The sequence below is a fragment of the Magnolia sinica genome, chromosome 1 (genome assembly GCF_029962835.1).
Source record: "Magnolia sinica isolate HGM2019 chromosome 1, MsV1, whole genome shotgun sequence".
Lineage (NCBI taxonomy): Eukaryota > Viridiplantae > Streptophyta > Magnoliopsida > Magnoliales > Magnoliaceae > Magnolia > Magnolia sinica.
Window position 1 is genome coordinate 135,775,374 of NC_080573.1, and position 25,438 is coordinate 135,800,811.

Consider the following 25,438-nt stretch of genomic DNA (forward strand, 5'->3'; position numbering starts at 1 on the left):
ATCACGGTGGGCATCATTCCCACTGCTGCTTACTTTGGTGTGGTCCACTTGTACCTTGGATCTGCCTTAATTTTGGGCTCATGTTCTAAAATGATCTGGAAAAATGGATGGACGGCGTGGATAAAACCCATACATCACGGTGGCCCCCACAGAGCCCCTGCCTAGACCCAGTCCATCAGGGCGCAGGACGCAATCCGCTTCCGACCTGACCGAATCGGCTCTAACCCAAAACGTATGGAACTTAATACTCTCTCTCTCTCTCTCTCTCCGTCTCTCCAACGGCCTTTTCGTGGCTGTAAAAACCCTAACGCGGAAAAGTGGCGGTTCTCAGAAAATATCCGTCGGAAACGGAAGATCTCAGGCCACAGCGAAGCAGGTGATCGGACAGAAATCCGGAATCCGAGCTCTGAGCCGTTGGATCAGACGATCGAACCGCGATCTTCTTATCTCGGAGGCATGTCTATGAGAATCAAAGCCGTCGTCGACAAGTTCGTGAAAGAGCTGCAAGAAGCTCTCGACGCTGACATTCAAGACAGGATCATGAAGGAGAGAGAGATGCAGAGCTACATTGAGGAAAGAGAGAGAGAGGTTGCCGAAAGAGAGGCCGCTTGGAAGGCCGAGCTCTCTCGCCGCGAGGTAAATATCTTAATTTGAATACGAATACTCGCATGCTTTTAAGAAATTGCCTGTTATTTGCCGTCTTGAGATTTTAGAATTTTCTCTCTGCGTTTTTGGCCGATGTCTTGAAGTGTGGATTAAATTTTCACTATTCTGCTTCCATCCTTTTATGAGGAATGATCAAATAAGCTAAATGGATGCTAAGGGATCGTTTGGATGCCTGTAAATGGGGCTAACTGTAAATGCTTTACAGGTAAATGGTTTGCAATCTGTGTTTGGATGCTGAAAAATGCTTGTAAATGATTTACAGGCTGTAAATCATTTACAGCTTTCAGCCCCATTTGATTTATAGGCAAAAAACTGTGTTTTCATTTACAGGCTCTCCATTTACATCCTAACAGCTCTAAATGGAAAGATTGGCTCTCCATTTGCAGGACTAAAACAATTTGCAGGCTATCCAAACACAGACAATCATTTACCTGTAAATCATTTACAGCTTACAGCCAAACAGGACAGGCTGGTAAATCATTTACAGGCATCCAAACGACCTCTAAAGTGATTATTCACCCACGATTTGCTTGGCACAGGGTCAGCCTGGGCAAGCTTAGGAGTCGGCTTTGGAGAATGTCTATCCTAGCAGTTTGGTGGTCTGTTTGGAATGAGAGAAACGACAGATTTTTTGAAAACATTTCAAACTCTGTAGAGGTTATAGCTTGTAAGGCTAAGTGCCTATTGATAGAATGGGCGGTTAATGCTGTCCATTTTAAGGAATCCGATTTTCTGTTTCTAGGAGCTTAGTAGAGTTTGCCTTCTGGACTATCTTTCTCTTGTTTGTTTCTTTTCTCTTTTAATGAAACTCAAGTGATCTTTCAAAAAAAAAAAGAAGAAGTCACCGAGTCTGAATCTGAAATCCATACACACTGCCTGAAAGGTTGGCCCCAAATTGAAGATCAGTTGATGTGAAAATCTGGATGATCCACTCATCAGGTGGGCACTGTGATATTCATCATTATCATCATCTAAGCCTCTCTCTCTCTCTCTCTCTCTCTCTCTCTCTCTCTCTATATATATATATATATATATATATATATATATATATATTGAAATGCTCACCTGGGTGCCAGTTCTCACAAGAACTCGTCACTCGTGAGAATTTTTTGAGAACTCATCTCAAGTGATATGAGCCCAAAATCTGAACGGACCACGTGATGCAGTACCCCATGCAACCCCCAGGGCCCAAATTTTACCCTGATCCAAAACTTTAGTGGGCCATGGTGAAAGGAAACAGTTTCCTCCCTTGATTCACCTCTCTCTTTGCTACGACCCACCAGAGTGTTGGATCAGGTTGAAAGTTGGGCCCTAGAGGTTTCGGGGGGTGCTGCATCACGTGGACCATTCAGATTTTGGGCCCATGACACGTGTACAAAGGTGTGCCGGTGAGCATGTCTCTCGCTTTTTCCACACACCCACACACATATATATGTTGTTGGTGATGATTAGTGTGGCCTACATGATGATTGGACTGGCCTGATCCTTTTCCTCAAGTGATCTTCATGGTGAGGCCTGCGTTTGGATGGCCCGGATGACTGTACACAGAATTTGAACAGTTGATTACTTCTAACTACCTTAGTCCCTAAAATTGCTGGTTTTTCTGTTTTTGTCTCCAGCTTTTATCTCCTAGCTTTCACAAACTGATTGCCTCATTACTTTAAATAAATGTTCATAATTTCTCTCTCGATATTAAGAAGAAAGGAAAGCTTGATCATTACATTACTATACCCAAGTGGATTTCCCAATTCACTTTGGCCCTCTCCTTCGAACCCAATTTTCTATATGTTGGAATAGTTGGAAAAGCAAAGCAACGAAAAGAAATGAAAATTATAGCTAGTACTTAAATAATTTCCTGCCTTCTGTTTGGATAGCAAAATGATACTGGAATACATAAAGCAATGATAGACTTGTCCATAATTAGGATTCTCAAGCACAAGAAAGTAGTTGACTGATGTCTAGTATATATGAAAATTCCCATTGCTACCCAAACACGAACCCTTTTTTTGGAGTGCGTTGGAGAAAATAGGGTTGGAAATAATCAGTAAGTAATGATTAATTTTTCTTTTCTTTTCTTTTCCTGCTATCCAAACAGACCTATGAGCAAATAAGAGAGATTGCAAGCAGCAACATAGTTACTAGCCCCTTGTCTTTTGTCAAGTGCCCTATTGTCTCTAAATCTTTTTAAATTCATGGAATTTGGAGAAAATGTATGCCTCATTTCCCAAAAAGACCTCCTGAAATGCTCCATTGTGGGTTTTTCTTGTCGCACTCCCTACATTTTGCTCTTGCAGTTGCCCATTGATCCTGTTACAGTCTTTGTTTGTGACTTTCCTCTATTAATTAAACTTCCCATATGGGGATGTCAGCCGCTAGACTGCTTGCTCTGTTTTTCTATTTTTGTGGTAATGATGTACTCAAGGTGTTCCGTAACGGTAACAGTGGCCGTAACGGCCACCATTGTTACCTTTACGATACGGGCTATAACGGCCGTTACGGCCCCCGTAATGGCTGTTATGGTCTCTCTCTCTCTCTCTCTCTCTCTCTCTCTCTCTCTCTCTCTCTCTCTCTCTCTATTGAAAAAAACCCGAAAAACCTGTATCGGCCCCTAAACGGGCCGTTACGGGGCCATTACAGCCTTTACGGGGGACGTAACGGGCTGTTACGGGGGCCATAACGGCCTTTACGGGTCATTTTATCCATAACGGCTGTTACAACCTTTACGACCCCATAATGTGTAACGGTTGCCACCGTTACCTTTACGTAGCGGCCTTAACGGCACACCATGGATGTACTTGGGTTGTTAGGATTTTCAAAATGTAGAGGAATATAAAAGTTTTAAAAGATACTTCTTAAAAAATGGTTTTAAAAAAAAAAATCAGATTTAAGTTCAATTACCCTAAGGATCTCCATTTAGATATCATCAATTTCTAGATATTTAAAAAAATAATAAAAATAAAATAAAATAAAATCATTTCCTATGGCTATGATTACCTTGACCAATGTTGCCAATAACTGAAAAATGTCAATGCCGATCCTTCAAGCTAAAAGGTCCTTCCCCAATCTATCCTAGATGGTAGGATGAGAGCTACAGGCAAGCCCTAGAGTAGAGCCAGCTTGACACACGAGAGTTGTCCAACCATGGAACCCACATGTTCCACACGTGTGATGTGGAAGGAGAGAGATAGGTCCCCCCCCCCCCCCAAAAGCGGTGCTTAAGTGGACTTTGGACGTCCAACGTTGACCCTTCTTCTTAACCACTCCCTCTAGGATAGGATATATTTATAATAAGGAAATAGTGTTGTACGGGGTGACACTAGTTATGGTACTCAACACCCTATAAACTTTGGTATGTCTCACCAAATTAAAATTTTATGATGTTGCCTTAGCCATGCACTCAAATCGATCAAATCCCTCCACTCACTATGGCCACTATCCTTAGCCAATACATGTGGACCTAATGTATGGATCACATATCTTAACCATTGGATGTTCATCAAGCTCAATTTAAAACAAATTGTTGCTTAAAACTAAAAGTTAACGGTTGAAAAACCTTGATTAACCAATAGAAAACCTTTGCTAACCTTTAAAACACTTGATGAATGGTCTAAACTATAAGATCAATCCATTAGTAATGTCCCTAGGTAACCAAGTGGATCCATTGTTGAATCATGTGATCCTCAACCTTACCTTGATGTATGCACACAACTGCACTCTTTTTTGTTGGCCATATGATGACCTCATAAACTAGGCCAAAGCACATGTCATCAAGACATTGAACTTTTCGCACGTGCTCAAGTCTAGGGATTAGTCAAAGCTAGTACATTGCCAAGTCAATCTAGTTCGGTCATGATGGGCCCAATCTAGAGACTTGAGCTTGATCCACTAATGCCGTCTCCACTAAGTCCAACACCAGGAGCTATATCCATAGCACACTAACACTCCTATTTGGGGTAGGGCAACGGCACGCCAACTCGTTGTGCTTGATTGTGGATACCTTCCATCCTGGCTCGTCATCAACCCCACAGGATGACTGAAACAAAAGTTTGTCTTACAACCTGCTAAGTGGTCATGTCTAAAGATGGTATTGAGATCTATGGGTCCATAAATACCCCTTGACCAATAGCCATTTTGTCCAATCTTAAGTTCCCTGGGACAAGCCGAGGAGTCCCTCTTTTTAACCCACTCACATAGTATAATTTCCATGTTCCACACATTAATGGGGCTAATGGATAAATGTATCATTAATAAGCAACATCTAAGAGTATAAACATTGGTTTTCCGGGCCACAACCCCAGCATGGGTGCCCATGAACCAACCATCCAACCTGTTACCATACTTCTAGACAGGGATTGTCCAATCTGAAGTCACAGTGGCTGGTCATTTTTTGGATTTTGGTTATACGGTTTCATGTCGTTTGGCCCGTATCCTGTTTTGCCTCATGTCTAGTTGATAGTTTGAAAAGACTAGCCGGGCGGGCTTCCTTTTCTAGCTTCATCGATTCTTCCAGGCGAATTGCATTGATTCTTTAGCCCATAACTGCTCCCCATAACTTGTGAAAAATGTAAAAACATTTAAATGGGCTTATTTCTGGATTTTTTATGCATGGAAAAAATTGCCAGAAATAGACATGCTAGTCTATAAATGTCACAGTGAGTGCCAGATGGTAATGACAATCACTAAGAAGTGGCATGCTTGACTTCATTTTTTTCCCCTCCATGCTTGTATTTCCATTTGTGCTCCTTCACAGAGTGGAATTGCAGAACAGGATTTGTGTAACCAACCCCAATCAGTTGGGATATGGCTTAAATGATGATTTGTATTTCATTTGTATCAACGAGTTTGTGCAATAGATTTTTGTGGGAGCATAAGAAAGCACGGCAAAGCTGTGCATGTGTTTCTAATGGGGTACACTAATCCCTGTTTAAATCATAAGGTAATTTTCTTGACAAATGTATTTTGATATTTCTTATTTTTGAGTAGTATGTTGTATGGTTTCTGTTTGTGGTAATAGCTCTCTCATGCACATAATTATCCTCTCACCCTTGTTGCCAATGCAGTTGTAGTTTCATATTGTGTTTATGGAGTAAAATACCTGCCTTGTTTTATTGAGGCTCATTGTTGTGTCAGTTTTCTTGCATATGCATCTCCCTGTTCGTGTTGTTAACCTACCTATATTAAAAACATTTACGAAGACATAGCCAGCCTTACACTTTTGGATGAGCAAGGAATCTGTTGATCATGTTTTTCTTGCATTGGCCATTTCTGAGGGTTTGGAACCATTGTTTCAGCATGCCCGGAATTAACTGGGTCTTGAGTGAATCATTGAAAGGCCTTACTTATGGGTGGTTAGGGCTTGCTTTTCTTTTGAAGAAATTTATATGGAAGATGCTTCCATATCTACTATGTGATCCATGCGGTAGGAAAGGAACAGGAGGATTTTCATAAACAAAGTCCTCTCTTGCAATAGTGGTATGGGCTTTGTGCAAGGGCTTAATGGAGATGATTGTGGTAACAATCAATAATATTCACAGCCTTAACCCAACTAGCAATAATATTTGGAGTGAACGAGCAATGAGATGCCCTTTTGGCTGTTAATGTAAGGTTTCATTTGAAATTCAAATTACTTGTTGGAATGGACAAGGTCTGGCTCATGCAGACACGAGCTGCCAATCTCTCCAGCTGTTACGTTTGACAGCTATACAGTAATGTCAAACTGTTCATGCATATTACCTAACTATAATTAGAATTCGGAGATCTTATAAAAACCATCATCGTTTGGGAAACCCGCACGTGATTTTACTACAAAGCCATGTTTTTTTGAGACTTGCATACTAGCTTCATTAAAAAAATAACAAAATAAAATTCTGAAGATTAAAATTGATTAGTAAAAGAGCCAAAAGGCAAAGAAAATAACAAGAGAGAACAGGAAATGAAAAAAATAAAACAAAGGAAGGCCGCAGCCACCCAAACACCCAGGAATCAAGAAAACCCAATCCTCTATCAGATCGAAGACTTTCCTGATAATGCTACCAAGGGATCACTGCATACTAGCTTCATTAAAAAAATAATAATAATAAATAAATAAATAAATAAAAATAAATAAATTCTGAAGATTAAAATTGATTAGTAAAAGAGCCAAAAGGCAAAGAGAATAATAAGAGAGAACAGGAAATGGAAAAAAACAAAGGCTGCAGCCGCCCAAACACCCAGGAATCAAGAAAACCCAAATCCTCTATCAGATCGAAGACTTTCCTGATAATGCTACCAAGGTATCACTGCATACTAGCTTCATCATAGGCTATTTATATAAACAGACTGTCAAATCCATGAATAATTGCATGTGTTCTCTAGGTTCAATTCTCAGTGAAGTTCCTTTTAAATTATGTTGTTTTTAGTGATAAAAAAATATTAAAGGTTCCGGTATTGATAATGCTGATGTTTGAATCTCCTAGAACCTGTTCCATTTTACAGGCTGAGATCGCCCGGCAAGAGGCAAGGCTGAAGATGGAGAAAGAATACCTTGAAAAAGAGAAAAGTGTACTTATGGGCACTGCATTGAATCAGGATAACCAAGACGGTGCTCTCGAGATCACTGTCAGTGGTGAGAAGTATCGGTGCCTCAGATTTTCAAAGGCAAAGAAATGAGATCTGTCAACAAAAGAAAGAGTTGTTAGCTACCCAGGACCTGTGCCAAGATCAATCTAAATCAAGATGCATACAAGCAGGAAGTGCTTAGTTCCAGCAAGTCTCATCGGTGTGGGTGTGGGTACTCGTTGGCAATCTTTTCTCATTAATGAAAATGGTGTTGTCGATCATGTCAATTGATTGGTTTCAGATGTAGAATAGAAGCTCAACACAAATGGAGAATTTGAAGTTGTAGTTTTACTGTTTGTTTTTAAATGGAAATGTAATATCATTCACGATTATTTGTTTAAAACCATTAGCTGTGATTTTCTTTTCTACATACAGCGGGTTTTTTGAGTTGCAATAAGCCCGTGAGCTTTTCCCAGCTGATTTTGATTGGATTAAAGTAGATGGTGGAACCCACACCTTTGAGAGTATGGCACCCTTGCGTGCATCGACTGGTGCCTTTTTGAACCAATCAAATTGGAGTCGGCTACTCAATCCACCAAAAGTGGGATTCGGATTCGGATTCGGATTCGGTAGTGACCCCTCCTGTATCAAGCTTCGTACTGAACAAAGTTCCATGGGCCCCACCATGATGTTTGTGTTTTATCCATGTTGTCCATCCATTTTTCCAGCTCATTTTAGTGCATCATCCAAAAAATGAGGCAGATCAAAAGCTCAAGTGGACCACACCATAGGAAACAGTGGGGATTGAATGCCTACTGTTGAAAAGTTCTTGTAGGCCACAGAAGTTTTGGATCAAGCTGATTTTTGTGTTTTTTTTTCCCTTTGTCCAGGTATATATGACTTTATGAACAGGTTGGATGACAAATAAACATCATGGTGGGCATCAGGAAGGTTAAAATGTGCTCAGGATTGGCTTGTTTGGAAGAGAGCTCAGATTATTTGAGGATATAGGATAAAAAACTGTGGCATATCCAAAATTCAAGTGGGCCACGTTACGGAAGTTCTTTTCATCCCGTGGACCCTGATGGGAGTTTTCAACCACAGGCATCTCCCTACCCACTGTTCCTGTTGTGGGGCCCACTTGAATTTTGGATATGCCTCATTTTCTGTCCCGAGTCCTAAAATGATCCGACAAAACGGATGGGTAGGGTGGATTTCTCACAGACATCAGTGGCCCCACCTGCCTTCCCTCGGCCTCATTTTTGTCCCTTCTTTCTTTTTGTTTTTCTTTCCTGTTTTTTTTAGCGGTGGTTTGCGTTGCTTCTGGATCATCTTATCCACCGTACACATGACTAGTGGCATTGTGTGAAAAATCATTCATTTGTTTTCTTAGAATTCAACTGATTCAATTCACTGCAGTTGCCTGCATGTGCATGGACGGACGTGATATTACCGTTGAGGCGTGGACACACGATAGGCTTCAGTTGAATGGTTTAGATCCTGTGCATCTGCAATCCATTCGAAAACGTGTGGGAGGTGTTAAATCGCGAATGTTTGACAGTGAGGCCGGATCCTCCGCACCACACTAAACCACAAAGCTTTTTGTGGGGTCCACGTTGTGTAAATGACATCCGATCCGTCTATCACGTGTGCTTTTTCATTTTTTTTTTTCCTTGGCAGCCAAAACTCTGGCTGATCCAAAACTCAGGTTGGCCAAACCAGTGGGAACGGTTGGAATGGGAACGCCCACCATTTAAAACCTTCCAGATTATATGTGGATCCCACCTTGTATTTTTATGCCATCCAAACCATTCAAAAGATGATTCTGACCAGGATGAATGGACGCCTAAAAAAATCAGGCCAATCCAAAACTCAGGTGAGCCACAAAATGTGATTTTACATGGCGCGGCCCACCTGAGTTTTGGATTGGTCCGATTTTGGCCTCCATGGAGAATGTTTTAGGACGCACGTGATGGATAGATTTAAAGACGTCATATAAAAACATCATGGTGGGCCCATACAAAGTTTTCGCAGGATGAGCTTCTCCTAGAAAAAAAACGGCTAGTGTTGGTGAGTTGGACGGCCTTTATCAGTTCTCCTATTAAGGTGGTCGTCCTTTTTAATTTTTAATTTTTATTTTTGAAGCATTTTCCATCCCCGGTGGCGCTTAGCTTTACATATTTACATATTTACTGTATGGGATTGCTTTAAAAATGGGCCTCACCCGCACCCGAGCATACTGTAAAAAGCATTGGGGGAGGATTCTATAATTCGTCCTCTCTGGAGTTTGGACTGGTTAACCCACGTTTCCATCGATGCTGACCAGATGATTTAATTCAAATGAGTCTGACCATGTCGCATCGACGACCTTTTGTTTGAGCTTGACTTGTCGACTGGGTCAGTATCATGGAACGTGGGTGTGCAATTTAAAGGGAAAATGACCATTGTAGACTCCACCTTTTACCCAGTGGTCTTTCACGGAGCATGCCAAACTTAACTTCCCAGCTCGAACATTGCAAGTACGGACAGAGCATTTGAGGATGAAAGTGGTCGTCAAAGCAGACATATGGCTACGGATTAAAACTGTAGCCATAAGTACATGAACCCCAAAAATGAAATCCGAATCGGAGTGGGCTCGCCAAACTTGTCAGCCTGTCCAGCGGGGCCACGGCAATTTGGCAACCCTCACCATAGCCATAGGTATCATAAGCCGATCTGGCAGCCTCCCCCCCCCCCTTCCCCCCGGCAAGGCCACGCCGATTTAGCGACCCTCACCATAGCCATAGGTATCATAAGCTGATCTGGCAGCCTTTGGTGACCCTCACCATAATCATAGGTATCATAACCTAATCTGGCAGCCCCCCCCCCCCCCCCTTTACCTCACAAGTTCCATGTGATGGCTCTCCCCTCCACTATTCATTGAAGATAATTATAATAAGAAAAGGGGATCTTTTTTACTAGGCAGAATGATAAAAAAAGTACCAAGTCAGCCCACAAAAATAAGAAAAATGACTCTTGTGACTAGCATATCTTGATACTCTTTGTAAATCCTGACAATCTTCTAGCAAGAAGCAAAATTGTTTGATTGTTGCCAACGAACATTTTCTATAACCATTTGACTATGAAACGTTGTGTAATGGTTTTTGATGTCCGCATTGGAAGCTGAGAAAGAGAAGGTGAGAGTACAAGTTTACTTGGAATAAAATAGTGGGATTTCAAAAGGGTAAAGGTAAGCATTATATAAGTATAAGATCTAGTTGCTTAATATCATAATAGATTATCAATATCTTCTAACTTGCCTCGCTAATTTCCTTGTTTGCCAGACTCAGTCTTTACCTTGCTTCACTTGATGCGTATGTTACCTCGGTCAACTTTCACCTTGCCTCGCTCAACTTCATGCTTCCCTGACTTAAAATCAGCCTGACTCGCTGAATTTCTAGCTTGCCTCGCTCAATTATTAGGTTGCCTCGATCATGGCAAGCTTACCATCTTCTGAATTTGAGTGAGGCCTCGCTGAATTCCTTGTTTGCATGGTTCAATTCAACACAAACATCACAATTGCTGGATTGGGCCTTGTGCTGATTTAAAGAGTGAAGTGACCCTATTGAAATTCAGATACATGCTGTCGCTTGATCTTGTTGCTTGAGTCTTATACCTAAAATGCAGGGGATTCAAGCATGTTTAGCTCTTAGTTTGTTCAAGAATTATGGTTCCTGGCCATCAAGCATTTGTTGAAGAGTTAAGACTTGTGTTCATGTGGGGTCCACGGTCCAAAAATCCAAAATTTGAAATAATGAGCCTCACCGTGGAGAGAGGATGCCCTGGAAATCTCTTAGGTTGAGCATTTTAACTCTCTGACATTCTCTCCGTTGGATGTAACAATGCTTAGTTGTAGGATATAAAGCTTTCAACTTCCTAAAGAAAACCCGACTTACAAATTAAGCAAAGGAACCTAGAAATTGAGCGAGGCAACCTAAAAATTCAGCGAGGGAACATAGAAATTGAGCGAAGCAACATAAGAATTAAGCGAGGCAACGTACAAATTGAGCGAGGGAACCTAGAAATTCAGCAGGGCAAATTGAAATTCAGCGAGGGAACCTAAAAACTCAACAGGGCAAGCATGAAATTCAGCGGGGCAAATTGAAATTCAGCAGGGCAAACATGAAATTCAGCAGAGCAAACTGAAATTTAAGCGGGGCAAACATGAAATTCAGCGAGACAAAGTGGAAATTGAGTGGGGCAAACTAGAAATTAAGCGAGGCAAACTAAAATTTGAGCAGAGCAAACATGAATTTAAGCGGGGCAAATATGAAATCAGCGGGACAAACATGAAATTCAGCAGGGGAAGCTGGAAATTGAGCGAGGTAAACATGGAATTAAGCGAGGCAAACATGAAATTGAGTGGGGGAAACTGAAAATTGAGCGGGGCAAACATGAAATTGAACAGGGAAAACTAGAAATTGAGCGGGGCAAACGTGAAATTGAGCAGGGCAAACATAACATTCAACGGAGAAAACTAAAAATTAAGTGGGGCAAACATGAAATTCAGCGGAGCAAACATGAAATTCATATCACCGATCCATGGTACACATCAGCGATCCGAACATTCATAAAACCTTGTTTTTACATACTCTCACCAATCATATCCAATTAAAAAAAAAAAAACTTCTATGTTGGAATGTGTGGCCGGAAATCTTCAAAAAACCATCGTTTTCACAGACTCTACACTATTCATATTTGGTATTCTAGTCACACACCATATAGGATGTATCATAAGAAGTCACTTACTTACAGGACCATGAAATTCACCGATCCTAACATGGAATTGATCGAACTTCACATAAAATTGAATGAGTAGTCGATCAATTGTCATCGACTTGAGCTCGTCTCAATTTCCGTGAGTTCTTCAAATTCAGCGGGGTAAACATGAAATTGAGCGGGGCAAACTAGAAATTGAACGGGGAAACTGAAAATTGAGCGGAGCAAACTAGAAATTCAACAGGGCAAACTGGAAATTGAACAGGGCAAACTTGAAATTAAGCGGGGCAAACATAAAATTCAGCAGGGCAATCTTAAATTTCAGTGGGGTAAACATGAAATTCAGTGGGGCAAATTGAAATTTGAGCAGGGTAAACATAAATATTTCTTGAATTTTTCATATAAGTAGATACTCAAAGGTAATGAATTCCAAGTTCCCAAGCACATTTCTAGAATCTGCTGAATTTTATTCCCAGTTTCCAGACCTAACCAACATATTTAATTTCTTGGAAAATTTGTTTCTTGGAAATAAATTCTTTAGTAATTTCTAAATTCTATGTTGCTAAATGTCCACAAAAACACAACTAGCACAATTGGTGATGTACATGAAAAAAGAAGACTGTATATAGAAGCTAGTAGTTTAATGGTGTTTATAGGTGGTCCCCACCATGTAGTCTCTTCTCCAAAATCAAAATCAATCTCACACCAAAGGCCTAGAAGTTTCTTGGATAGAGATGTTTGCATATTGCAAATATCAATGCAAAAGAAAATAAATTTGGTTGAGAAGATGGGTTCCAAGAAGGAATGGAAATTTTCTTTGTTACCAAATTTGATTCATCCAAATTGTATCTACATACCATTGACAAATATTGCACTTGATAACGAAACCCAGTAAATCGATCACGCAACACATGTAATGAGATCACCCATGCAACTAATGCTACAGATGGAGCAACACATGCTCAAAGAAGCAAAACATGCCTTTTAACTCATTTAAAAGAAGAGTTCATTGACATCATAATTTATTCAATCCATACATGAGTACATATTTGCTAATAATGAAATTCTGGAAGGATTCTTCTATTTGGATCAGATTTTCTTAATGATACACACACATCGAATAGAACTCTTATCCAGTAATACCACAAAAAGTTCGCAATTTGATAAACATGTTGTAAATTAGGAAGTGGTGGGAAGAAATGCATAAGATGAATGACCAATAGAGAACAGTGATAAAACTTCAGTCCAAGAACAGACAACTCTATGAAATGAGATCCATAAAAAAATAAAAATGAAAAGAAAATAACGTAGGGCCAAGTGAACTTACATCATGAAACTCCCAAGTAGGAGGAATGTCTTAAAAGAAATGACCAATTGGCAGCGGAAAAGCTGAAGAGAGAAAATCTATATGGCTAGAGAAAGGCTTTACAAGGTGTCATTTGGATGTGTAACGCCAATATTTGTTGAAAGAAAAACTGTAATGCTGATTTTAAAAATGTAGATTTTCAGGCACTAATGATAATTTTTCATTTTTAGGTTGACATCTGATCCAAAGAGCTGGGTCATATCTTATCCGACCTAAAGTATAGTTGTTAGACTGCTTTCAGTCAATTCTCTTTACTTTGTACCAAGCAAACCATTCCCAATCTCAGGTTCCATGCAAACTAGTTCTATAGTCAAGCTCATCATTATCAAAGAAAGTAACCTTTAGGTTATCATTTCAAATTGGCATATTTAAAGCAGCAGTTAGGTTTCGCACAACCATTCAGTGGATCGCAGAACTCACAAATGCTACCGGAGATTAAAAAAAGACAAGTTAATCCAATGTTTCATAACTCTGATGATATTAAAACAACAATTTAGCACTCCACTATCACAATCGAAAATGCATCATGCAATCCTAGTCGCCTAAAGTGTTAAGTCTATCATTGCCTTTAGCCTGTGTAAATTTTTGCATAACTAAGGAACGTGTATGTTTCAAATGACTAAGGAGCATGCATGTTCATTTCATCCCCATCATAATCAACATTGTATGGAACTTGGAAGCACCCACCAAAAGATTCTATTACATGATTAATCAGAAGCTCTATAATACTAATATACTAATCAACTTTTGCACTTGTAAAATAAAATGATTGATTGCTGATTATAAGGTTTTACCAAAAAATGTTGAATCATGGACTATATGTATTAAAGTACTAGGTTTAACAAATGAGAATCTAGTGATATGTAAGCTAGCAGGGTTGATCCAGTTATGTTGTATATGGTTGAAATGACTATTCTAGAGTTGAAGATAGTTACTTCTCCTATGTCATCTATCACTTGTAACTACAGCTGCAGCTATGGCATCATTTCGGAACTTGATTAGGCTGAAATCAAACAAATGTTAGGTCTACGAAGGGTAGATAAAAAGTAGGATTGATCCAAGTTTAGAATGACCCAATTAGTTGCATATTAAATTCCAAACAGTGATTAAAAATAAGCCACAACAATTCTAACGCAAGATGTATATTCAGTGATTAAAAACTAAATTTAGAAATCCAGCTCCAAAATTATGAACAAGTTCTAGTTGTCATTTCCTTGATTAGACTGAATACTTGCAATTCAATTCGTTTGTCCATCCATGGCCTTATTTCTCTTATTTGAAATGGTCTCTCTTTGATAGTTGGGATGTGCATTGCTTTCATATTTGTGCTTTTGCAAAGCCTACAACATCCTGTTTTGCTTGAGTGGGGAAAACTGGAAATTAAGCAGGGCAAATATGAAATTCAACGGGGCAAACTAGAAATTGAGGGGGGCAAACATGAAATTGAGCGGAGCAAACATAAAATTTAGTGGGGAAAATAGGAAATTGAGCGGGGGAAACTGGAAATTGAGTAGGGTAAACATGAAATTGAGCGGGGCAAACTAGAAATTGAGCGGGGCAAACATGAAATTCAGTGGGGCAAACTAGAAATTGAGCAGGGCAAACATGAAATTAAGCGGGGCAAACATAAAATTCAATGGGGGAAAACTGGAAATTGATCGAGGTAAACTAGAAATTGAGGGAGGCAAACATGAAATTGAGTAGGGCAAACATGAAATTCAGTGGGAAAAATAGGAAATTGAGCAGGGGAAACTGGAAATTGAGTAGGGCAAACATGAAATTGAGCGGGGCAAACATGAAATTCGATGGGGGAAAACTGAAAATTGATCGGGGCAAACTAGAAATTGAGCGAGGTAAACATGAAACTTAGCAGGGCAAACATGAAATTGAGCGGGAGAACTAGAAATTGATCGGGGTAAACATTAAATTGAGCAGGAGAAACTGGAAATTGAGCGGGGCAAACATGAAATTGAGCGGGAGAAACTGGAAATTGAGCGGAGCAAACATGAAATTAAGCGGGGTAAACTGAAAATTGAGCGGGGCAAACTAGAAATTTAATGAGGAAACATGAAATTCTGCGGGGCAAACATAAAATTGAGCGGAACAAACATGAAATTGAGCGAGGCAAATTAGAAATTGAGCGGGGCAAACTGGAAATTGAGCAGGGAAACCTAGAAATTGAGCGGACCAAACTGGAAATTGAGTGGGACAAACTTAACAATGAACAAGGCAAACTGCAATTTGAGCGAGGCAACCTAGAAATTGAGCGAAAGAAACATGAAATTCAGCGACGCTAGCTTGAAATTCAGCAATGCTAATATGAAATTCAATGAGGGTAACATGAATTTCAATGAACTTGAAATGCAATTGAACTAGCCTAACTAGAGGTGGGCATCGAGCCGAGTCGAGTCGAGGTGGGCCAAGCTCGGCTTGGCTTATCCATGTTGTACTCGAGTTCGAGCTCGAACTCGAGCTCAACATTGAAGCTTGACTTGTTTGCCAAAGTTGTCGAGTCGAGTTAGTGGTTCGAGTCAAGTCGAGTTTACCTCAAGTCGAGCTCGAGTTTGTTGGGTGAGAGAGTAATGGATTATGTTCTTGATCCTCCTCTATTGATGAAAAATTCAAAAATCTTAGGAGAATCAAAGCAAAACCCGATGAAAAAACCAAACAAAGCTTCAAATTAGATGAGAAAACTTGTAAGAACCGATCTGTTCTTGATCTTCTTTTACCAGCAGAAATTGAAGTACTAAAAAAGAAACAAAACAGAACACAAATCAAAAATCCAAATAAAAAGATCTATCCAATCAAATCATTGGATTTCCTTGAAGCTCTAATAAATTTGAGAAGAACCTATCTCGGATTTATTGGATTTCTCGCCCAAGAAGTAGATCTCAAGAGATTGAAATCATACTATTGTGGAGCTGAAATGAAAACTGGTGGTGGTGGTCCGGGCGGGCGTGCGGCTGGCAGCGGGTAGAGAAAGAGAAGAAAGGGAAAGGGAAAGGGAAAGGGTGTGCGTGCGGTCGGGTAAAGACTTTAGGGTTTTTTTTTTTGTTTTTTTTAAGTTAAAACTTAAAACCTATATTAATATAATATATATATATATATATATATTATATATAATATATAATATATAATATTTAATATATTTATTAATCGAACCAAGTCGAGCTCAAGTTTGAGCTTCGAGTCCAGTGGAGTCAAGTTGAAATGCCCTCTAGTCGAACTTGGCTTGAACTCAACTCGAGCTTCAAATAATTAGCTTGACTTGGCCTGAATCGGCCATTCAAGCCAAGTCAATCCGAGTTGACTTGAGTCGAGTCGAGTGAGTTTTTCGAGCTAGCACATAATTCAAATGCAATTGAACTAGCCTAACATGAATTTTAATGAGCTTGAAATGCAATTGAAGTAGCCAAACATCAAATTCACGTATTACTCAGGGAATTCAACCAATCATGAACTAGGAATGACGGCGACAACTCGAGCATATTTCCGAGAAGTAGGTCAAATAGACCAAGAACTCTTGAAATTTGAAATCATTTTGATCATTATGCTTTTATCGTGCTGAGTTAACTAATTTGGGCCCACCTTGAATGTATGTGGACTATCCATGACATTTATCCGTTTTTCCATCTATATTAAGGGTTTGAGCCCAAAATCGTAGCATATTCAAATATCAGGTGGATCCTATGAAAGGAAAGAGTGATTCAACTATAAAAAGCTTGCTACAAAAGTGGATTGCGTAGTGAGTAACTCACTATGCTTAACATACTGAGTAAACCTCGTGAGGTCCACCATCATTTATGTATTTTATCCGCTCCATCTATTCATTTTAACAGATAATTTTATGGGTTGAGCTCAAAAATTTAAACATATCAAATGTTCAAATGAAGCACGCCACATGAAAATTGAATGAACTTCTACTGTTGAAAATTTCTTAGGGGCCACATAAGTTTTGGATTAAGCTTATATTTGTGTTTCTTTTTATCCATGTCTATATGATCCTATGAACAGGTTTGATAACAAACAAACATCACCGTTGGGCCTAGTATGGTTTCAATGGTGGAAATCATTATCTCCACTGTTTCCCGTGGTATGATCCACTTGATCTTTTGATATGCTTCAATTTTGGGCTCAACCCCTTAAATTAGATGGAAAACAGATGGACGACATGGATAAACTACATACATTGAAGGTGGGCCCAGCTGAGTTTACTCAGTATGATAGGAGCGTATTGAGTAACTCAGAATGCAATCCGATTTCGCTTGCTACGCTCCTCAATGATGTTTTATTTGTAATCCATCATGTTCATCGGATGATGTATACATGGATGAACTAAAAGCTCAGATGCAAGCTTCATCCAATGGGCAATATATTAAAATAACCTGTGGTGCATGCTTTCTTCGGTGGACTGCCCATTTTCAGAAGATGAGAAAATGTTGATGTATGGAGAGGATGCAATCCAATGAGGAGAATGGTGCGATCCAATGGAGAGATTTTGGTGCCGGAGAAAATGGATTTTTTGTCTTTCTTAGTAGAAACGAAGTGAGGAAAGGAGGTGAAAGCAACAGCTGTGAAAAGGAGGGGTATTTTTGTCCTCAAATTTGCTGTCAGTACGTGCAGAGTCCAAGTTGGAAAGTTAAGCTTCATTTCTCCATGAAAGACCAAAGGGTAAAAGGTGGCGTCTACAGTGGTCATTTTCTCGCCATTTAAACAGGATTATATCATACAACCGCCCGCTATTTTGTACAATATACACAGGATTCTATTCTACAATTTGGACCAATGGCTCCATAATCCTCACTATTTATCTGTTGCATCCCTCATGAATATCTATGCCTACGTACCCTATCTCAGAATCTAGGCTTGTCTACTTATATGGTGGTCCATATATGTATGAGAGGGAACAGATTCAGTGCCTTTCAGGAGCTGCACATGCGGCATACATGGATCAGATTAATCCATTCATTTGTTATTTGTGACAGTGGATTGATCATCGCCCAAAAATCACCATGTTTGGACAAACCTTGCTTTTTAGCGGGCACCATATACATGCACGCTTAAAGGAAAATAAAATATAAAAAAAAATCAGCAGCTACTCTCATTTTACAGTCTTAGTTAAAATAGTCCAATCAAAGGAAATTTGGTTATAGTTTGTACGAGGGTTGAGAAGCTAAACTCGTCAAGGCTCAAAATTGAATTTGGAACCAGTTACAGTTTTTGGCTGTCGAAAAAATTTCGAGCCAAGTTCAAGCTCAATTCAACTTGGATCGAGCCTTAACTCAAAATAACTCGGAGCAAATCAATTGGATGACTTGATTATTTTGATGTGAATGCTGCTGGTCGTGTATTTGATGAAATGACACAATGAAGTGTTGGAGAGGAAGGAGGGGATATATCGGTTGTTTGATTCTGACATGGCTCCTTTGTTGTATGATTTTGACTTTACTCTCCATGTGTTTGATAAAATACTTATACAAATATTGTTATTGTTTTGCTTTCTTTGAGAAATTGAAGATGTATTATACATATTTGAGAAAAAGCGTACATGCTCAAATTCCATTTTAACTGGCTTGAACTGCTAACCAAATTAAACCGAGCTGCCAAACATGCTCTAAGGACCGAGCCAAGCTAAATTCAAGCAGTGGTTAGCTGGTGGCCAAGCCAAGCTGAACTCGGTTCGACTCATGTGCGGCTTTAAATTTGGGCCAATGGCCAATCAATGAGTGAGCATGCAGGAATGGTGGATCATGGCAAAGGCCGTATGGATCCGCTCCCATCCGTTGGATATAAGCTGTTGGTGATCTTCTTACAGCTGTCCATTTCCTTCATAGGAGTGGGACTGCCTGATTTATGAGCCAGATTCACCTTTTAAATATCTCACGCTTATGAAACAGTCATATTCACCTTTTAACGTCAGGGATTGTTCCAAGCTGAAAAAGGTACAACTTTTGCAAATCCGACGTGGAATTAACTCGAAAGAAAAAGGAAGACAATATGAATATCAGAGATCTGGACCATTCATCAAGCAGGGAACATTGTGAATGAGGCATATGCCAAAAACGAGGATAGCAAACTCATCAAATGAGTCACACGTCTACATTGAATTTTGGACGGTTGGATTTTTTTTAAACCACCCATTTTCTCATGCAAGTTTGACCTGATGAGTTTTGTACGTGGCACTTTGTCAGTGTATCCAACAGGTGGATGTGCTGACTCTCCGACACGTGTCTGCTTTACACTTAGATCTCCGCCAAGTGTTCTGTCCCTCACATGAGGGGCGTGGCTGCATCGGACCACAACAGTCTACAACGCCTGCTTTACTAACGCAGTGCATAAACCATCCAACTCTGTGGGGCCCACCATGTTGTACGCGAAAAATCAACTCTGTCCATCATGTTCTGCCCTCGACTCACATTATAACTCAGATGGACCATTCCACATGGAACGCTGGCGATGGGATTCCAACCGTAGGTTTGTGTAGGGCCCACTATGGGGTGTTATCTTTCATCAAATCTGTTAATCAGGTTTATATCACCATACTAAATTGAATTTTAAAAAATCAACCTGATCGACAACTCACGGGGCGACACCATTTGAGCTTCAGTTTATTTACATTTTTGTCATTTATGTGGCCCACCTGAGTTTTATCTCGAGCCAATATTTTTTATATACCGTGAAAATAATGCTTCCCACCTGATGGACAGAGTGGATAATATATATATACTACATAATGGGCCCCACAGAGCTTGGCTGTTTTAGGCTCTTTATGTTACATTCCCGTCCGGTTGAATCACGGCGCATCCGGATTTCGTGGGATCTTCCGTCCACAGTGACAGATTTCGTTCTCGGAATTTCTCGGGATAATATCGGGAAATTCTCGCTGAGAATATAACATTAAAAATATTTATTATAAATTAGTAAATAACTTTACAATTTTAGAATTTGAGTAAAACGAATTTATTTTTAAAAATTAGATATTTATTTTGTAAAAATTGCAATATTTTTTTTTCAAAAATCACGAGAAATTTAAAACTGCCGAGATTTTGAAAATCTCGCCAATGATAGGTGGAACAACCAAGCACCATTAATATTAGCCGTTAAATTTAAAAAGCTTAGTTGTTTCAGGTCCCTTGATTATGTTTCCTGGACTTCTATGCACCATTAAAATTTTCCATGATCCGTTCCCACTATTGGTGGGCCATTCTCCTAAAATCTCCCATGAGAAATCCTCACCACCAATCTCTGGAACCTTTTTTTTTTTTTTTTTCCAGTTGAATATGGACTGTTTAGGTGTTTCTTTTTAACTTTTTATTTGTTAGACCAATAATCAAACGGTCTTGATTGCCCCTATCGACCAGATTTTTTTAGCATGATCCGTCTATGGTGGGATATAACAAACTAACGGTCTAGATTACTGAAAATGGGTCCATTAGCCTGAAATTAAGAACCCACGTGCACTGCACGAATTCTTTGCGCGCCTTCAAATAATTTATTGCTACCGCTATCAAACTTTAAAGAGAAATTTACGACTGTGGACCCCACCTTTTATCCAGTGGTTTTTTTGGAAGCAATACAAACTTAAAATACGCACCTGGACCTCCTCGTACTGAGTCGGAATTTAAATACCCCCACCTTCCTTTCGAAGACGAGCGCTGACGCTCCTCCAACCGAGAGTTGTACGAACGGCTCAAAAGAGATCAAAGTTACATGGCCCCACAGCTATGTATTTATTATATCCACAATTTTCATCCATATTTCGAGATCATTTCGGAGCATTATCCCCAAAAAAAAAAAAAAAAATCATATCCAAAGATCAACTGGACCACACCACAAACACCAAGGGGGAAATTGATTTTCAACGTTAAAAATTTTGTAGGGCCCACCATGACATTTATTTTCCATCCAATCTATTCATAAGGTGACAAAGGCTTGGATGAAGAGGAAAAACAAATTTCATAATGATCCAAAATTCTGTAACCACTAAAAGGGTTTCAGTGATAGACATTCAATTCCCCACTGCCTTTTACAGTGTGGTCCACTTGATAGTTAGATCTATCTTATTTTTCGTCTCGAGCTTTAATATAAGCTCGGCAAATAGATGGACGGTTTGGATATAACACAACCTCATGATGGGACCTACAAAAGTAACATGACAAAAAAGAAAAAAAAAAAGTCATGGAGGGCTGCGGTACTACCGCCGGTTTGGCGGCAGGTTCGGCGGTAGTGCCGCGGCAGTCGACCTCTTTTTTTTTTTTTTTTTTTTTTTACGTGGAGAACTTTTCTCCCTTACATTTTTCTCTACTACATAATTAAGTAAATACGTGTATATAAGTATATAAAAATATTTTTTTATCTTTCAATTCATTTCTTTGTCTATTTATTTAACAAGCATATCTCCTAAACTAGAATGATTTACTTAACGTATCACATATGATTTTGGGGCAGGAGAAGCTAATTAAGCCAACCAACCTATTTATTTTCCAAGATTCCATCGGGTCGATGGTCGAAAATCCATTTCATTCAGTTCGTGGTCAATTTCAATCACTTCACGGTCAAATTGAAAATTCAGCGAGGCAAACATGAAATTGAGCGAAAAAAACATGAAATTGAGCGGGTAAAACATGAAATTGAGTAGGGCAAACATGAAATTAGGGCTGAAAGTCGGGCTGGTTGGTTCGGGTTGGTGCTCAACCCTAACCCAACCCAAGGTTCCTATACCTAAACCTTGACCTAACCCTACCCAATCTTGGGTTGGGAATTCTCAACCCAAGCCCAACCCAAGAGGGCTTGACGGTTGATTAGGTTGGTCGAGTGTATACATGTCTATTTGGGAGAGAGAAATCCGACATATCTTGTTAGCTTAAGTCTTTAGAAATGACGTGGACAAATGGGACCCGACATCACTAGTGTACCTTCTACACATACAATCCACACTCAATTATAATTTATAAGTAACTAATATATTTATTGGGTTCAGGTTGGGTCAGGCAACCTGAGACCTTAACCCAAACCCAACCTAAGTTTTATCGGGTTGGTGTTTGTATAGTCCAAGCTTGAGATCGGACTTGATATATCCTGCCCGAGCCTAACCCAATGTCGGGTCGATCATGGGTCAGTTGGGTTGTACCCGCACAACTTTCAGTCGTACATGAAATTAAGGGGGGCAAACTAGAAATTCAGAGGGGCAAACATGAAATTGAGCGGAGGAAACTATAAAATCAGCGAGGCAAACTAGAAAATCAGTGGGGCAAACTAAAAAATCAGCAAGGCAAACTATGAAATCAGCGGAGCAAACTAGAAAATCAGCGGGGCGAACTAGAAAATCAGCGAGGCAAACATGAAAATCAGCGGGGCAAACTAGAAAATTAGTGGGGCAAACTATGAAATCAGCGAGGCAAACTAAAAAATCAGCGGGACAAACTAGAAAATCAATGGGGGAAATTAGAAAATCAGCAAGGCAAACTAGAAAATCAGCGGGGCAAACTATGGCTTGAGCCGATAAATCTAAACTTATCCAATGTTCAAATGGACCACATCAAATGAAATTTTGAATTGAACTTCTATTATTGATTATTTCTTAGAGGCTACAGAAGTTTTGGATCAAGCTTATAATTGTTTTTCTATTAATCCATGTCTGTATGATCTTATGAATAGGTTTGATAACAAGCAAATATCATTGTTGGGCCTATTATGGTTTCAATGGTGGAAATCATTATGCCCATTGTTTCCCGTGGTGTGATCCACTTGATCTTTTGATATGCTTTAATTTGGGGCTAAACCGCTAAATTAGATAGAAAAATGGGTAGACGGCGTGGATATACTACATACATTCAATGTGATTTTCATGTTTACTCTGCTGATTTCCTAGTTTGCCCCGCTGATTTTCTAGTTTCCCCTGCTCAATTTCATGATTTTTTGCTTCAGTCTTTCTCTACTTCTTCTAGTGGATGCTGCCTATGTGTTGTTGTGGTGGGCCTTCCCTTGGAAGTGTTGTCGCTAAGGTTAGTTTAGGGTCTTGGATGTGAGATTATAGCAGCAGACTATGGTTTATGGTTAGAAGTTGGGAGGGCTAGATGGGAAGGTGTGGCAGCTGGTTGGTTTGTATAAGTGGAATATTGTATGTAGGGAGAGTGGTCGCTTCCGCCCGTGGGATTTTAAGAAGGTCGAAGAGTGGAGGAGTCAGATTTGCCTCCGTGTTGTTGGTGAGTGAGGTGGTGTCTTCCTGGTAGTGTTTATGCCCATTGAGGGGTAGCTTGACATGTTTTAAGATCCATGGGATTGCTGATACATGTCCTTTTAAACATAGACCTATGTTTGCCTCGCTCAACTTCATGTTTGCCTTGCTCAATTTCATGTTTGCCCCGCTGAATTTTCAATTTGACCGCGAACTGATTGAAATTGACCATGAACTGAATGAAATGGATTTTCGACCATCAACCCGATGGAATCTTGAAAAATAACAAGGTTATAAAATATTTTTTCTCTAATACATAATTATATAAATATGTATATATAAGTATATAAAAATATTTTTTTATCTTTTAATTCATTTCTTTGTCCATGTATTCAACAAGCATATCTCCTAAATTAGAATGATTTGTTTTTTTTTTTTACACACGCACACACACCCCCACACACTCACACTAGTGGAATTTCACCACCTATGGATACTCGAACGCTTGATCGGGTGTTGAAACTCCTAAGAGTCTACCACCCGAGCAAGAGTAAGGATCCAAACTAGAATGATTTGCTTAACGTACCATATATGATTTTCATGCAAACATGAAAATGAGCGGGGCAAACATGAAATTCAACGGGGCAAACATGAAAATGAGAGGGCAAGCATGAAAATTAGCGGGGCAAACATGAAAATGAGCGGGCCAAACATGAAAATGAGCAAGGCAAGCATGAAAAAGAGTGGGGTAAACTAGAAAATCAGCGGGAGAAATATGAAAAGCAGCGGGGCAAACTAAAAAAATAGCGGGGAAAACTGAAATATGAGCAAAAATCAACGGGAGAAACATGAAAAGCAATGGGCAAACTAGAAAATCAATGGGCAAACTAGAAAATCAAGGGGGAAACATGAAAAAAGGGCAAACTGAAATATGAGCGGCAAACTAGAAAACAATGGGCAAACTAGAAAATCAGGGTAAACATGAAAAGCAAAGAGGCAAACTAAAAATCAGGGAAAACATAAAAAGCAATGGGACAAATTAGAAAAAAATGGGGCAAACAAATATGAGTGGGGCAAACTAGAAAATCAGAAAGGGATTAAAACAGCGGAGGAAACATGAAAAGCAAAGGGGCAAACTAGAAAGCGGGAGAAACATGAAAAGCAATGGCAAACTAGAAAAGCAATGAGAGAAACTGAAATATGAGTAGGGCAAACTAGAATATCAACCTAGCTATTTTTCAAGATTCCATCGGGTCGATGGTCGAAAATCCATTTCATTCAGTTCGTGGTCAATTTCAATCACTTCGGGGTCAAACTGGAAATTCAGCGGGGCAAACATGAAATTGACCGAGACAAACATGAAATTGAGTGGGGAAAACTGGAAATTTAAAGGATAAAATATGAAATTGAGAAGGGCAAACATGAAATTAGGGCTGAAAGTCGGGTCGGTTAGTTCGGGTTGGTGCTCAACCCTAACCCAACCCAAGGTTCTTATACCTAAACCTTGACCCAACCCAACCCAATCTTGGGTTGAGAAGCCCAACCCAAGAGGGCTCGACGGGTTGATTAGGTTGGTCGAGTGTATACCTGTCTAGGTCTTATTACATTAGTTTATTATATTTCAATATAGGACTTATTTTTTGTATCTATGATTTTATTAATTATATATGTGATTATTCATCATAAAGAACTTCATTTTTTTTCTTTAAAAAATCAAGCTAAAATATAGGACTACTCCTTTAAAAAGTCATGTAGCATAACACGCAATCTATTTGGGAGTGAGAAATCCGACATATCTTGTTCGCTTAAGTCCTTGGAAATGACGTGGACAAATGAGACCTGACATCACTACTGTACCTTCTACACAAACAATCCACACCCAATTATAATTTATAAGTAACTAATATATTGAGTTGGTTTTAAGCTGTTCCAAA

The 25,438-nt window shown here is 39.5% G+C and overlaps 1 protein-coding gene across 2 annotated transcripts; it reads left to right on the plus strand.

Annotated features, from left to right (window-relative positions):
• Positions 1 to 233: 233 nt before the first annotated feature.
• Positions 234 to 7,631, plus strand: LOC131219360 (uncharacterized). 2 transcript variants are annotated; one of them, XM_058214454.1, is made up of 2 exons: positions 234 to 636; positions 7,122 to 7,261. In XM_058214454.1, the coding sequence occupies exons 1-2, from the start codon at positions 235 to 237 to the stop codon at positions 7,143 to 7,145; spliced, it is 426 nt and encodes a 141-aa protein (XP_058070437.1). In that variant the 5' UTR covers position 234; the 3' UTR covers positions 7,146 to 7,261. The 2 variants fall into 2 exon arrangements, with proteins under 2 accessions (XP_058070437.1, XP_058070434.1); XM_058214451.1 differs by having other exon boundaries at positions 253 to 636; positions 7,141 to 7,631.
• The last annotated feature ends 17,807 nt before the right edge of the window (positions 7,632 to 25,438 follow it).

Bases quoted from the DNA above. Each gene is read 5' to 3' on its own strand.
- LOC131219360 (XM_058214454.1), top strand. From the start codon at position 235: ATGGAACTTAATACTCTCTCTCTCTCTCTCTCTCCGTCTCTCCAACGG. The intron at 637-7,121 runs GTAAATATCTTA...TGAATCTCCTAG, and splicing joins CCGAGCTCTCTCGCCGCGAG to AACCTGTTCCATTTTACAGG.